General features: G+C 38.9%; 1 protein-coding gene across 1 annotated transcript in view; it reads right to left on the bottom strand.

Annotated features, from left to right (window-relative positions):
- Nucleotides 1-7312: 7312 nt before the first annotated feature.
- The window catches only part of RXFP2 (relaxin family peptide receptor 2), a 250704-nt gene continuing 244661 nt past the window's right edge, over nucleotides 7313-13355 (bottom strand). Inside the window, exons 18-19 of the mRNA XM_034663781.1 lie at nucleotides 11945-12163; nucleotides 7313-7650 (exon numbers count right to left, since the gene is read on the bottom strand). Of these exons, the coding sequence (XP_034519672.1) occupies nucleotides 7391-7650; nucleotides 11945-12163 (479 nt within the window). The 3' untranslated portion in view covers nucleotides 7313-7390. The remainder of the gene's footprint in view (nucleotides 7651-11944; nucleotides 12164-13355) is intronic.

Here is a 13355-nt window from a genome sequence, read left to right as displayed (position 1 = left end):
ACATATAAAGATTTCTGAGATGAGTGAAATTCATGAGATTAAAATGAATCTACTGTTTGTTGAGTAATTAACACATTTCAGGCTATGTGCAGGAATACGTATCTGTTCATTTAAAGCTTTCAGTAATTTTGTGAGATAGTTATTATTTTTCCCATTTTAAAGATAAATAAACAGAGGAGAAATGGTGGCATTGGCTATTTTACTCAAATGTCATCTTTTATTGAGGACTCGCACTGCCATGTCCCCTCCTCTGGCAATAACTCATCCGCTTCCCTGATTTATTTGTGTTTTTTTTTCCTACAGAATTTTGCTCATTTTCCTTTATTAATATTTCTCCCCCCATCTACCTGCCAACTCCTCAAAAAAGTAAGCTCCATTCAAACAGGCACTACTTTCTGGTCCATGTGTTCACTGATGATTTCTGTTACTGAGAATATTGTCTGGCATAATGGCACCTGACAAATATTTGTGAATGAATGAATGACTCAAATGAGATGCTCTGTGCTTTTGCTTATGCACCATTCTACTTCCGAGGTTTAATTTACAAGTCTGTAACAACTGTTTTGTCTTGAGTTCCTTAAAGGCTTTAAAAAATTATTGGTTTATTCTTTTAATTTAGTTATGTTCCAAGTAGGTGAGATTGCCAAATAGATTAATTCCAACATAATGAGGTGTTTCTGTGTATGTACATGTCTGTGATACCATGTACTTGTGAATACATAATGCCTGACCTCTAGCAGATTAAAGGCTATGTGAAAGCATTTGGCAGATAGTAAAGCCCTGTTCCAGTATAAGATGTTCGTACTACTATTTGTTGCTACATGATGGTGGTCAGATGGTTAGACCCCCTATCACTGGCTTAGGGCACTTACAGCTGACTGAGAGCATAAAATCGGACCTAATCAATCAGTCTACTCCCTAATGTGCTCAACAGAAGAGTGTGTCTCACTTTTGGCCTCACTCTGGTCTTATATCCCCTGTCCAAACACTGCCTACCCAGGGTGAGAGACAGAGACAGACAGATAGACAGACAGCAATAGAAAGAGTCAGGACAGAAATGAAGAGGCAAAGAACAGATTTAGAGAGAGGTATGGAGGAGTGTGTGTGTGTAGTGAGAGAGCAAGAGAAAAAGAACAATAAACAACAGCAAAAAATTTGAAAGAGGGAAAAGGAAGAAAAGTAGAAAGAAAAAGATATTGCAATAAAGAGGACTGTCCTGTGGATAAAGTGATAAGACTGGTACACATGTGGCACTTAATCTCTGAAGATAAGTCTAGAGAAGTCCTCAGTTGTCTTGCTGAGCCTCTTTTGTCAGAGTGTGAATTACCTGCCCTTGAAGACGACCTTGTCAGACAGCACTATGGCAGCTCCAGGTAGCTAGCTGTACAAGGCCTGTTTGCTGACTGAATAAATGAATGGCAATAGAAATTTAGATGTGTACTTCCTGAAGTGATTCACTTCCTTAAAAAATGTATTATTTTAGAATCATACATTCTGTCCAGCTGTTTTCTTATTGGCTGACAAAAAACATGGCAGGACTCCAACGACGGTGATGATCCACAGTGGTCGAGCAAAGGGTAGTAACCTGGAAAGACACAATTGTGAATCTAAATAAAACTCAGTGCCTGGTGGGTTTAGGGTTAGCCCCTATTTAGGACAAAACCTTGAGGCTTTTCTTTTTCTGAACAATAATATAAAAGAGGTGGAAATGAGAAATTCAAAGCAAGTGAGGAAACGAGGATTTTTTTATGGACTTTTTTTTAAAAAAAAGTAATTTCTCTACCCAACATGGAGCTTGAACTTACACCCCCAAGATCAAGAGTTGCACGCTCTACCCACTAAGCCAGCCAGGTGCCCCAGGAACCAGGCATTTTTAAGGGATAATATAAGCCAGTAAAGAGTGGAAAACTAAGAAAAAAGGATTTGCTGTTTACTAAGCAGAAGAACGATACAGCCCTTGATCTCTAAGGCTACTGCCAGCTACATAAAAACAGGAAAAGTAGATCAATTAATATCGCTGGCTCAGTCTCTATGATGGCTATCATGTGATCTGAGGTTTCTACCCCACTCCATCCAGTGACTCTTCAGTAATACGTGTAAAACTTTTCCTTAAGATTCCTTTCTGGATTTCATACTTTAGGTGGACACATCTTCACCAAAAAAGTAAGAAGTTATGTAAGCTTAGGTCCTGGATTAAAAAATAAAGGAATTGAGAGGAAATTTATATAGAGAGCCACCAGAATCTTCATCTTCCATCTTTAGCCTAGGCCACTTATGTAGTTTAAGCTTATGGGATTTTCTATTAAAAACCTTCCAAACAAATGATTTTGGTGGGTTAGGAATCCATTTGTTAAACATGTAAAAATACATCAACTTTAGATGAGTTTGAGAGAATAGTTGATTCTCAACAGGGAAGTTAGAAATTTTGACAAGTTTGTGTGGTGGCAGACATTAAAAAATAAATGTCAAGATTTAATAAGAACTATCAAAATAACCTCCTTCTACTTAATAATTATTTTAAGTGAGTTTTAAAAATTAGTTTACTTAGCTATGACAGTTATAGAGAGGTTAAAGCCCAGGAGGGACTTAAGGAGAGTAAAGAACAGGGAGCCAAGGGTAAAACCACAGAAACTTATTTATAAGTTTATGCGACAGGTGGAGGAAGAGGAAACTCATAAAGGTGTGAGAAGAGCGAGCCAGTGTAGTAGAAAGGGGAGTGGTGTCCTTCATTCCAAGAGAGGAGTTTAAAGGATGAAGTGGCTGTGAGTGACAAGTTCTTCAGAGAAATGAAGAAATGGAAACTGTCCATTGAGTTGTTATCGTGAAGATCTCAAGCAGGAGATGTTTAGCTATAAATGTTTAGCTATAAAGAGAAGGTGAGAATAGGCAGATACTAAAGGAGGGTGTTGGATAGCAGGACTGTCTTCTTAGATATGAGAAATTGGAGCATTGTGAGCTGAGCAGAAAGGGCCAGAAGAGAGGAGAGGTTAATGATACAGGGGAGGGAGCTCGCGGCTGATGGAGCAAGATTTGAGGCAGAGATCAACTCTGGGTCAAGAACCACTTGCTGTATCCTGGTTCTATGGGGAAATTAGAAATGTTGTTGTGTCTTTACCCTAACAACATTTTCCTCAAGAATGTACCCAGTCATAAGTGCTGGACATGCCTGTGCATTTGTGTATTTTCCAGGATCATGTAGGTGATAGTAGAACTATTTATACACTTAGGTAAAGGGACCAATTTACGACTTGTAGTTAATTAAAACAGTTGCTTGTTAATTACACCAGTCTGTATTCCTAGGTTTTGCTAACAAGAGGTCACCTAATTTTTAAGTTGTTCTCACTGCTGTACTGTTGTAACTTCCACGTCTTAGGAAAGCTTCATTGTCTGAAGTTTTGCCTCAGAATTCTTTCCAAAATAGAATGGGAACCCTGTAAACCTCTGCTGCAAGAAGTGGATTTCTGAACATTGGTGACCTGTGCATTGGTTCTTTCTGAGAACTTGTATTATCCCAGGGAAACTGAGAGTTAGATGATCCTTGAAATCCATGTAAACTTTTGGATTTTTAAGCCACACAGACCTTCAGCAAGTGGTTTAATCCACATTTTAGATCTTTCCAGAAATGGGACATCAGTTTAGGTGATATGATCCTAAGGAAACTCAGTTATAGAGAATTGAAGAGATTTAAAGTCATCTGTCTGAAGTCTTATAAGTAGTTGATGACTGACCAGGAACTATGGCACCAGACCCCTGACTTTGACTCTGTATTTCTTTGCCCTGAAGGTGTATGGTCTGTAGCAGGAAAGTATATAGTTTCCATTACAAAATCATTACTGAATCAAACCTCAGTACCATGAATTGAGAGAATCAGTAAATAGATGAAAGTTTTATTGGTTCCCAGAGAGTCCAGAATAATTTCTTCTTGTATCCAAACTCATCGTGAGTTTATAACTCAAAATAGTTATGCTTGTTCTGTCCTAGAGATAAGAGGTGTCATCGTGAACTGGAGCCGGGCCGTTCAGATGGCATAAGGCACCCATTCTTGGATCTGCAATTTTGTCATTTGGCCTTATTATTTTCTATTTCTAATTTTGTAATTGATTTCTTCCACATGCATCATGTAGAGAATATCCTGATGTGTATTCTAGTGAAGTACATTGAGTAATAGGTTTCAATCAGCTTACAGGGCTTTAGGAAGTATTCCTCATGGACTTTGAGATCTCCTACTACAAAGCCATTTAAAGAATACTCTAATTACATTTTATATTACTGGCTCAGAAGTAAACATTATCTTTATTAAATATGTATCTTCTATCTTTCAAAAACAGGATATCAGACAATTGACATATAAACAGATACATGTAAGGAGAAATCTTTGTAATCAGTCTTCCTTTTCCTTATTCAGGAAATAAGGAAATACAAATATTTATTTGCAATGCTTTGTTTCTTGAGTAAAATTGCCTAAGGCTATTTGTTAAACAGGACCATATGCCCGTTTATGCTACATTGAAAAGACAAAGAGAAATATGTCTTACATGTATTCCTTGTTAATTTTGGAAAATCCATTTCCTTCAGACCTCTCTTGGAGCATTTAATAGGGAGCATATGATATGTGACACTTTACCATTTTTCATTTTTATCGTGTGCGTTCTCTGAATCTTTGCATTGATTATAAACTTGAGGATGGTAAAGCAGGGTGAAAGATCACATTGGGTGAGATAAATTATTGACAATGTACCATGAATATATATGTGGCAAATTACCAAATACTGACTTGATCTGGTATCGGAGTCACCCTTAAGAGAAAAACATTGGGGTGATGGGTCTGCTTTTGTGGCTCTATGATAAGCTATAGGGAATAGGTGGATGGGGCTGTAGAGTTGGGGTGAATGGTTGGGTGGGGGATGGTAATACCGCTACCTGGGAGCTAAAGCTTAGCTATGCGTGATCCCACTTAAATACCCTGGTCATCAGGGCCTCTTTTAGCAGCTTCAATGGACATAAACTATTTTAATTTTGATTGCAAATAAACCTTAAGAACAAAACAAAGTGATGTAAGTAAGCCTAGCTGTGTCTAACACAGATAAGCCATGTACTCTATTATGTACACTCATTGAGACTCCATGTTGATTTTTTAGACTATCTTTTTTATTTCAAGATTGGACGTCATTAATACACAGAAACATGATGGGGATGTGGACTGGGTAATTTGCCCTCATTCTTTCCTACTCAGAGATGGCACAGTCTATGGCCTCTTACATTCTCAAGTCATGCTTACTTGCTGTTTATATTGTTATGGGAAGTGGTTCAAGAACAGAGGTGGTATTTTCACAACCATCCAGAAATACTGGGTTTAGAAAACAAGTCTAACCTAATGCAAAAGACCGTACTTAATCCAGATAAAAGATTTATTTGCTAAAATCAAACATATTTTGATTTTCTTACAGGTTTCCATTTATATAGTAGTACAGAACAAGAGTATAGATCATTAAGCCATTAGAATTCAATTTTATATTATCTGTCATCACGCTGCTGACCAGTATATAGCTTCAATTTTTCTGTGAGATATGATGCCAACTTCCCCAATACATCTGACCTCGTGCTTTTCACGTCCACTACTTAACAGTGAGAGTGCAGACATTCACACAGTTCCCAGATGCTTGGTGTGTGGGCCATGCCTGATGCTTTTCAAGAATGTGAGATACGCATTTGTGCTAAGATCTAAATACCCTGGGCTCAGGGTCTATTCCTTATTTATGTTCCTGATATTGGGAAATGTATTAGGAAACAAATCATCTGATGATTGAGGACTGTCAAAAGACATTTAATAAAATGTCAGCAAATATAGCAAAGAAGTTGGGAAATAACACACCATAGTGGAAAGAAGATGGAGGAAAGTTTGAAACCATAAGGGAAAAGGGCAGCCTACCTAATGAGGAGGAAAATTATTTGTAGAATTCTGATGGAAAGATTTCACTGATGCAAAAAAATATTTCACTTGATCAAAACATAATTTTTTTTAGTCACTATTAAGCAATAACGGGTAAATTACTAGAACTGCTGTGACATATGAACTCTAAGAGTCTTTCTTGGATGCTACTGGATCCACATAATAGGAGGTAATCTGGGGTTCTCAGATTCCATTCCACTCATTAAAGGAACTCAGAATGCAGCAAGCAGTGAAGACATTCCGTTATTGCCTCATGCTTTGGAAAAAGGAGGAAGAGAAATATGTAAGATGTGTTTTGTTAGCTAAGGTGGGTGTTTCCTAGCTATAGTCTCTATCAGGAGAATAGAAACATGGAGAAACATGATAACAGCCAATAAACACTCTCTGTAGGCTTTGTTAAACATAAAATAATATATAGACAAATGCAAAATATAATTTTATTTACCCGATTTTTTTTTTCACATAGAGACTTTCTTGATAACATGTCCAGGCCTTTACAAGTACTTTCCATTTTCAAAAATCAAATCGAAACTTACTGGCCTTTTTGTTAAAAACAGTGGGAATTTCTCTGAATATGCAAATGGTTCCAACCAAACCACTATTCTTAAATCCCCTTTACTACCACTCATCCGTGTGTTCTGTGAAGGCAGAACTTTCTAGCAATAGGGATACTGCTCTAAAGAAGCTATACCTGAAAGTTATTAAAATACACCTTTGGCAGTTGGGATGCCCAATTTTTCTTTGTGGCCTGGGCAATCTGGAGAAAAATATCTTGTTTGAGATCTCAGCTCTACTGACATTAAATAATAGCCAAGAAGGCAAATGGTACTAGGCTTAGTCAGTGTCTCTCTCTGCTTCTATGTTGGATGTGATAGCCTTGTGTAAAGATCTGCTTTCAAGGTTCCCACTCCTCTGGTCTCTGGAGGGGCAGGCTTGAGGCAGGTGAACATCTCAGAAATCCTTTGTCATCAGAACAGCAGGATGCTGATGATTTCATCTGACATTGAAAAAGCAAGGGAAGAGATGCTAGGCTTATGTTATCATGGTCACACTGGAATTTAATGTCGTGAATGTTTTTATTTTGTGGACAGTGCAACTCAAAAGCATACCATGCAGTGCCAACATGTGGGTGTTCACAGTAGGTTGGTAGTGTTGACTAGCTACAGATCAACTGCACATCAGCCTACTATATATGGATTCACTAGTGTATTTCAGGAATGTAAGGGTGAGAAGAACCCATAGGTACAGTTCTTGGCACGGCTGATAAATAGTACAGCTGCTATTGGAATGTGGTGTGTGCCAGAAGTCATTCTGCTGTGCTCTCTGTGCAGAAAGGTTTGCTGTTGGTGGAGATGAAAAGCATTGCAGATGTCATCTTCCAAACGCTGTACTTTTCTTATAGGTAGTCCCCTGAACAAGTCCAGGGATCTGAAACCATTACTAGGACATTGGTTTCACTGTCCCATCCCCAAGGGTTATTTTGTTCAAAACCCCAAGTTTAAGTGAAGAGGAGTCATCTGTCCACACAATGGATGTAGAGAGACTCTTTTTTTTAGTTTTGAAAATCGATTTCCTCCGATGTTTGTGCAGCAGCTGTTTCAACTTGTCCTTGAAAAAGCTGGTTGTGAGCGTGTAGAGGATTGGGTTCAAGGCACTGTTTACTGGAAGGAAAAAAATGACTATCCAGGAGGTGATTGTGCCTGGAGAAGGAAATGAAGTGTGGAAAATTTCATGAAGTGGAAATTTTAAACATCACAAATAACACATAACATTTTGTAGTCAATGCTATTTGGGGAGGCTACCTAGTTCACTTAAGTTTTCTTTCACCTTATTGAAAATCTCTCTGTTGGAGGAGCACAGGAGCTATAAATCCAAGGTCCTACCATTCTGAATTTCAGTAACTACTTGGTAGTTTGTCATGAGGTCGAATGAGAGGAAATATGTAAAAAACACTTCATAGATGTAAGTTGATATGTAATGTATTTTCCTTGTTTTTATTGCTTTTCTTGATAGAAAAGTAAGAAAATGAGGAAATACTTCTTAATCAATAGATCAGTGTTCAGGAAACATCTGGTTCAAGGTCAGATCTGACCTTGGTCTTAACTCCACTCCTGAAGGCTTATTCCCCCCCCTCACATTCCAACCATCCTATCCAGAGTGGAGGCTGAAGATGTGAAGAACAAATGAGAATACATCTTCCAACTTAGTCAATCCTTTTGTGTGAAGCCTTACAGATACTAATTAGAATATTAAGGGAAAGATGCCACAAAAAGTCCTTTGTGAGGAGAAATTTGTGATGGTAGTGTCCTTTCCAAATACATCATGCACTTGGTTAGGATGAAGTGTGTTTTCCCCTTTAGGCACAGCCTGCTGTTAGGGTCAGACACTTAGCTACGTGACCATGGGCAAATCACCTAAGCTCCCTGGACCTCAACTACCCTATCTGTGAAAGGGGCTGATGATAACTTACTTGATCGAAGTCAGGGGGCTGGGTCAGAGTCGGCGGCTCTGCTGACGTCCCTCTTCAGCACTAATACCTGTGATTCTCTGACCCCACCACACTATGCTACCTCTTCCCACATCTTCAAAAATATCAAAGAACTCCCAGCTCAGGTGAAGAGCTGGATTGTAAGGCCAGGGATACATTCCCTGTCACTGTCCTTTGTCACTTTCTCTTTCCTCCCCACCCTCACAGTTTTCTTATCCTTTAGACACCGTTACTTGTTCTTCTTTGCCCTGCTTTGTTCCTTCCATCTTTTCTGTTCTTCTCTTTCTTTTCTATTTTTCCTGACTGCTTATCTGAACTTTCTTCCTCTCTCCTCCTCTCCTATTCTCTCTCCCTTCTCCTTTTTTTCTATGTTTGCCTTTCTCTTTTCCTATCCCATCTTCTCTTTCTTGTCCTTATTTATTTTTTTGAACTGAAAAGAATATGGAAGAAAAATATCTATATTTAGCATATCTTAGATTTATTAAAATTTCATATTACTGTATTACTTGTATTTAATTTTTTAAAAATAGACAATATGGACAGTGCATGACTGAAAAAAAAAAAAAACAAAGCAAAACAGAACAAAGTAAGTTGCTTTTTGTCTGTTATGTCCCCAAAGGAAATTGTGACCAGGAATGAGACTTCCCATTCAATCTCAAGTTGACTCCCTAAAGTAAGGTCAGCAGGTGAGTTCTGAGAAAGGAGGGTTAATGCTGGCTTATCTTTCAGGCTGACCACACGTACTATCAGTGACATGCCTTGGTGGAGCGCACCCCAGAGTTCTTGGAGGGTGGGCACAGAATGGATTTAGTCAGTGAGTGCAGCATTTCCTACAATACATAGGAAGTCAGGCAAACAAGAAGGGGCTTAGTCAAAAATGACCAAGTCTACTCTCTTAGGTCCATTGAAGTGTTCAAGACAAACCTCAAAGTATTGAGCTACAAATGTAGAGAAAGACTGATGTATGGCCCAATAAGGTTTTCACAAGATATATTTTTCCTATTCCAGTTCCCCATTATGATCTGAAATGTCGTAGTCTTTCCAAGGATGATTACTCCTGTGGCTCTCAGATACCCCGGATCACCAGACATCTCCTGATTCTAAATCAGGCAGTATTACGGGCTGAATTGTGCCCTCCCAAATTCATACATGGAAGTCCTAACCCCCAGGACCTCAGAATGTGACTATTTGGAGACAGCCCTTTAAAGATGTCATTAAGTTAATATAAGGCCATTAGGGTGGGCCTTAGTCCAATTTGACGGGTCTGCTTATAAGAAGAGGGAAATTTTCCTATATGAGAGATACTATGGGAACACGCCCATAGAGGAAAGGCCATGTGAGGACACAGTGAGAAGGTGGCCACATGAAAACCAAGGAGAGAGGCCACAGCAGAAATCTGCTGACACTTTATCCTGGACTTCCAGCCCTCCAGAACTGTGAAAAATAAATTTCTGTTGTTTAAGCCACCCAGTTTGAGTTACTCTGTTATGGCAGCCTGAGCATTGTAATACAGAGAGAAAAAGCCTCATGGAGTTGACAGACTCACAGAATATGAAAACTGGAAGAAATTTGAAAGACCGTATGAAAATCATCTCAGTGAGATGAGGTGACCTCCCTATATTTCCTCAACTGCTCAGTGACAGGGTCAGGACAGAAACCCAGGACTCCTGCCTCGCTTGGTCCTTCTTCCACCACACAAGGCTGCCTCCTCCCACATCCAAGAGAAGCAAGTGCCTGAGGTGGGGAAGGACATCAAAAGGCGTGGAAAGAGAAGTTGGGAAGGTTGATGAGATCATCTCTTACCCTCCCTGTTGCACTACTCTTGGACCAGTTCAGCGTCTTTAGTTGAAAAAGCATTTATTAAATAACATTATGTGAAAAGCACTGTGGAAATATGACTAAGACATGGTCCCTAACATCCTGAACCTTATAATCTGAAGGGAGTAATGAACACATTAAAGAATAACACTGGTGGGAGGCAGTTCAGATGAGGTTAATAAGAAGTATGAACAAAATGTAACAGACATTTAAGCAATTGAGTTGGATGGGAGTGGGTTGGAAAGAAGTCTGGAATGGCACCATGGGAGAGGGAATCTTTGGGTTGAATTTTGAAGGATGAGAAGGGGAATTTAGTAAGCTAGAGTCTTACAGGTGGAAGATAAAATCCATGTGGAGGAAACAGCTTCAGCAAAGGCAAGACATCAAAAAGGTACAGAACAAAAAAATCCCAATAATTCTAATGGGCCTGTATCACAGAAAAATGAGGGCAGGGTAGGATGTAAACATCTCTAATGCTGATCCCAGCATTTGGACTTTAGAGGACAAAGGCCATTTTAGTCCTGTTGAATTTGGAATGTAAGGATGTAAACACTGAGATGCCCAGGAAGCTTTTGCAGGCTGGAAAACTCATATTATCTTAATTACCTCTGTTCCTCACAGCCACCTGGCTCTCCCCACCCCCAAGCGATGGCACACACATTCTCAGGGCCTCTGCTCTCCCCTCCCAGCCCTGGGGAAGTTCCCAAGTAGTCAGCCCTGATCTCTCTCTTGTTCTGCACTCTCACACCTCACATGGCTCCAGGGATACCTCTGCCTTGAGTTCAGGCTAAACGGACAGGTTAAGGGAAGCTCTGGAAGTTACGTGTCATTTTGCCATGAGGCATTGGATAAGGCCTCCCATGACTCTGTGCTCAAGCCCGAGGGACGTAAACTGTTATAGCTGTTTGTTACTTGTACTTTCATCACACCTTTATAAGTACTTCTGAAGTGCCAACCCCATGCACGACCCTGGGGTGCCAAGATGAATAAGACACAATTCCTGCCCCGGATGGACTCCCCAAGTAGAAAGTCTATTTCATTGAGAGTCGGGCCAAAGCCCCAGAAGGCCCCTCCATGTTTGTGATTTCTAGGCTTTAGAAAGGGATTCAAATGAAATCCTAACTCATGAAGGTTTTTTTTTCTCTGGTTGAACTAGGGGTGTGGGTGGGAAACCTGGCCTTTTGGATGAAGCACTTGAGCAGGACATCTGACACTCTTTGGAGTGGAGCCTCGCGTGACGGCCACGGGGCAGGGACAGTGAAACAGACCAGGGCTGTGTGTCTCAGAACCTTGAGGGGAACATTTCCAAAATCCCCATGCGTAGCCTTTTGCCCCTATAGGTTAAATCGAGAAGCCCAGGGTGGAACCTGGGCATGTACATTTTGATTTTGTATGTGTCCTCTCGGTTAAGAACCACTGTCTAGCTCAGGTAGAAATGAGACACTAAGTCTTAGTGTTTTTTTTTTTTTTTTCTAGCTCCTGTTTTCTTATCATTCTTGTCTGGATTGCACCACTACCCAGTTTCTATCTTAGAATACAGATTATAAAATACTGAGGAAAATAATAGCCGTTTGTACCAAAGTTGTAGGTATTGACAGAGAATTTACTATATGTCAGGCACTGTATTCTGATCTCATCAGGGGGTGTAAGATGGCACAATGTACTTGGAAATTATAGAAGGGACTGACCTGGTATTTCCACCCGGAAGAGGGAGAGAATTTTAATTACAAATACAGGAATCCAGCAGATGGCATCAGAGAACACTATAAAAAAGAAACGATTTGCAACAGCCACCTCTCTTCCAATGTGATTCCTCACTTCCGAAGTCTGCAAGGCAGTTTTTTTAATGGAACAGAACATAATAGTATAGGAAAACACAATGATGAGAAAAGCCAGCAAGTTCACACCTGTTGGGAAAAGCACAGCTCTTAACATCTCAGGTGTATAAATCAACAGTAAAAATATTTGTGTTACACAGATGTTCATTATGGTGCCTCTTCTTACACTGTACTTCCGAGAAGCATTCTTTTGCATAAGCCCGGTCGTAATCAGCTAAAAACCTTGAATCTAAGGCTGTAAGCTAACGGAATTGGGTTTGTCAGATATAAAAGATATTTGAAATACACAAACCCTTTATGAAGAGTTACAGAGTTCTGAAATTCAGATCTATGTGTATCATGAGATGAATTTTAGCTTTTTTAAAGCCAGAAAAAGCTATTATCATTCTTTTTTGCTCTCTGCAAATTCACATCTTAAGGGATTACTGTAATCATACGTACATCTCAAAAAATAAACATGACCCCATTTCTTTATCTTATAAATATGAACAAGATAACCTTGGAATATCAAGAAGATAAATAGCCTCAAAAACATTATTTCTCATGGATTTTTTGGTCCTAAGTAAAAATAATACATAGAACAAAAATCCATTTTTGGGGTTTTTTTTTTCAGATAGCTTATAGTAATTTAAACTAAGATTCAGAACTCTTTAAACTTGTTTTAGAAAAAAAAGAAATAAGTAAAAATAAAAAAATCAACTATATAGATTATTTTTTAGGATCAAATATGTTTAGATGATTGTCACTTAACATCACTATCTTATAATGTTGACTTCTTAGTCACTTTGTTATATTCTTTCTATAATAAAATTCCTAAGAGTAATGATCTTATTCCTCACTGTGAACCTAAAATATGCATACAATTTCAAAGTTGTTTAAAAAAATGTTCTTCTGAATCTAGACTATATGTAAGATGGGTGAAGTCTAGGGGAAAACTCTATAAATTCCCAGTGTTCTGCTGTTTTTATCCAAATTATTTCACATTCCACAGAATCTCATAATAAAGCCATACAATAGAATTTTATAAAATTGGTTTATGTGAGGCCTCTTATCAGAAACTTCAGTTAAGAATAAAAGAGAATAGACAGTTAAAGACGATCCTGTGGTGCAAATTATGAAACAGACATGAACAGACCAGAAGTGTGTGTTCTGAAAACGCCATAGGGATGTGAGAGGTTAGCAATAGGGGATGCTGGGCAGGGCATATGGAAACTGTACTATCCTTACAACCTCTCTCTAAATCTAATTCCATTCTAAAATA

This window comes from Ailuropoda melanoleuca, chromosome 7, assembly GCF_002007445.2.
Source record: "Ailuropoda melanoleuca isolate Jingjing chromosome 7, ASM200744v2, whole genome shotgun sequence".
NCBI lineage: Eukaryota > Metazoa > Chordata > Mammalia > Carnivora > Ursidae > Ailuropoda > Ailuropoda melanoleuca.
The sequence above is the reverse complement of the archived record's forward strand: the minus strand, read 5'-3'. Positions and strand labels throughout refer to the sequence as shown.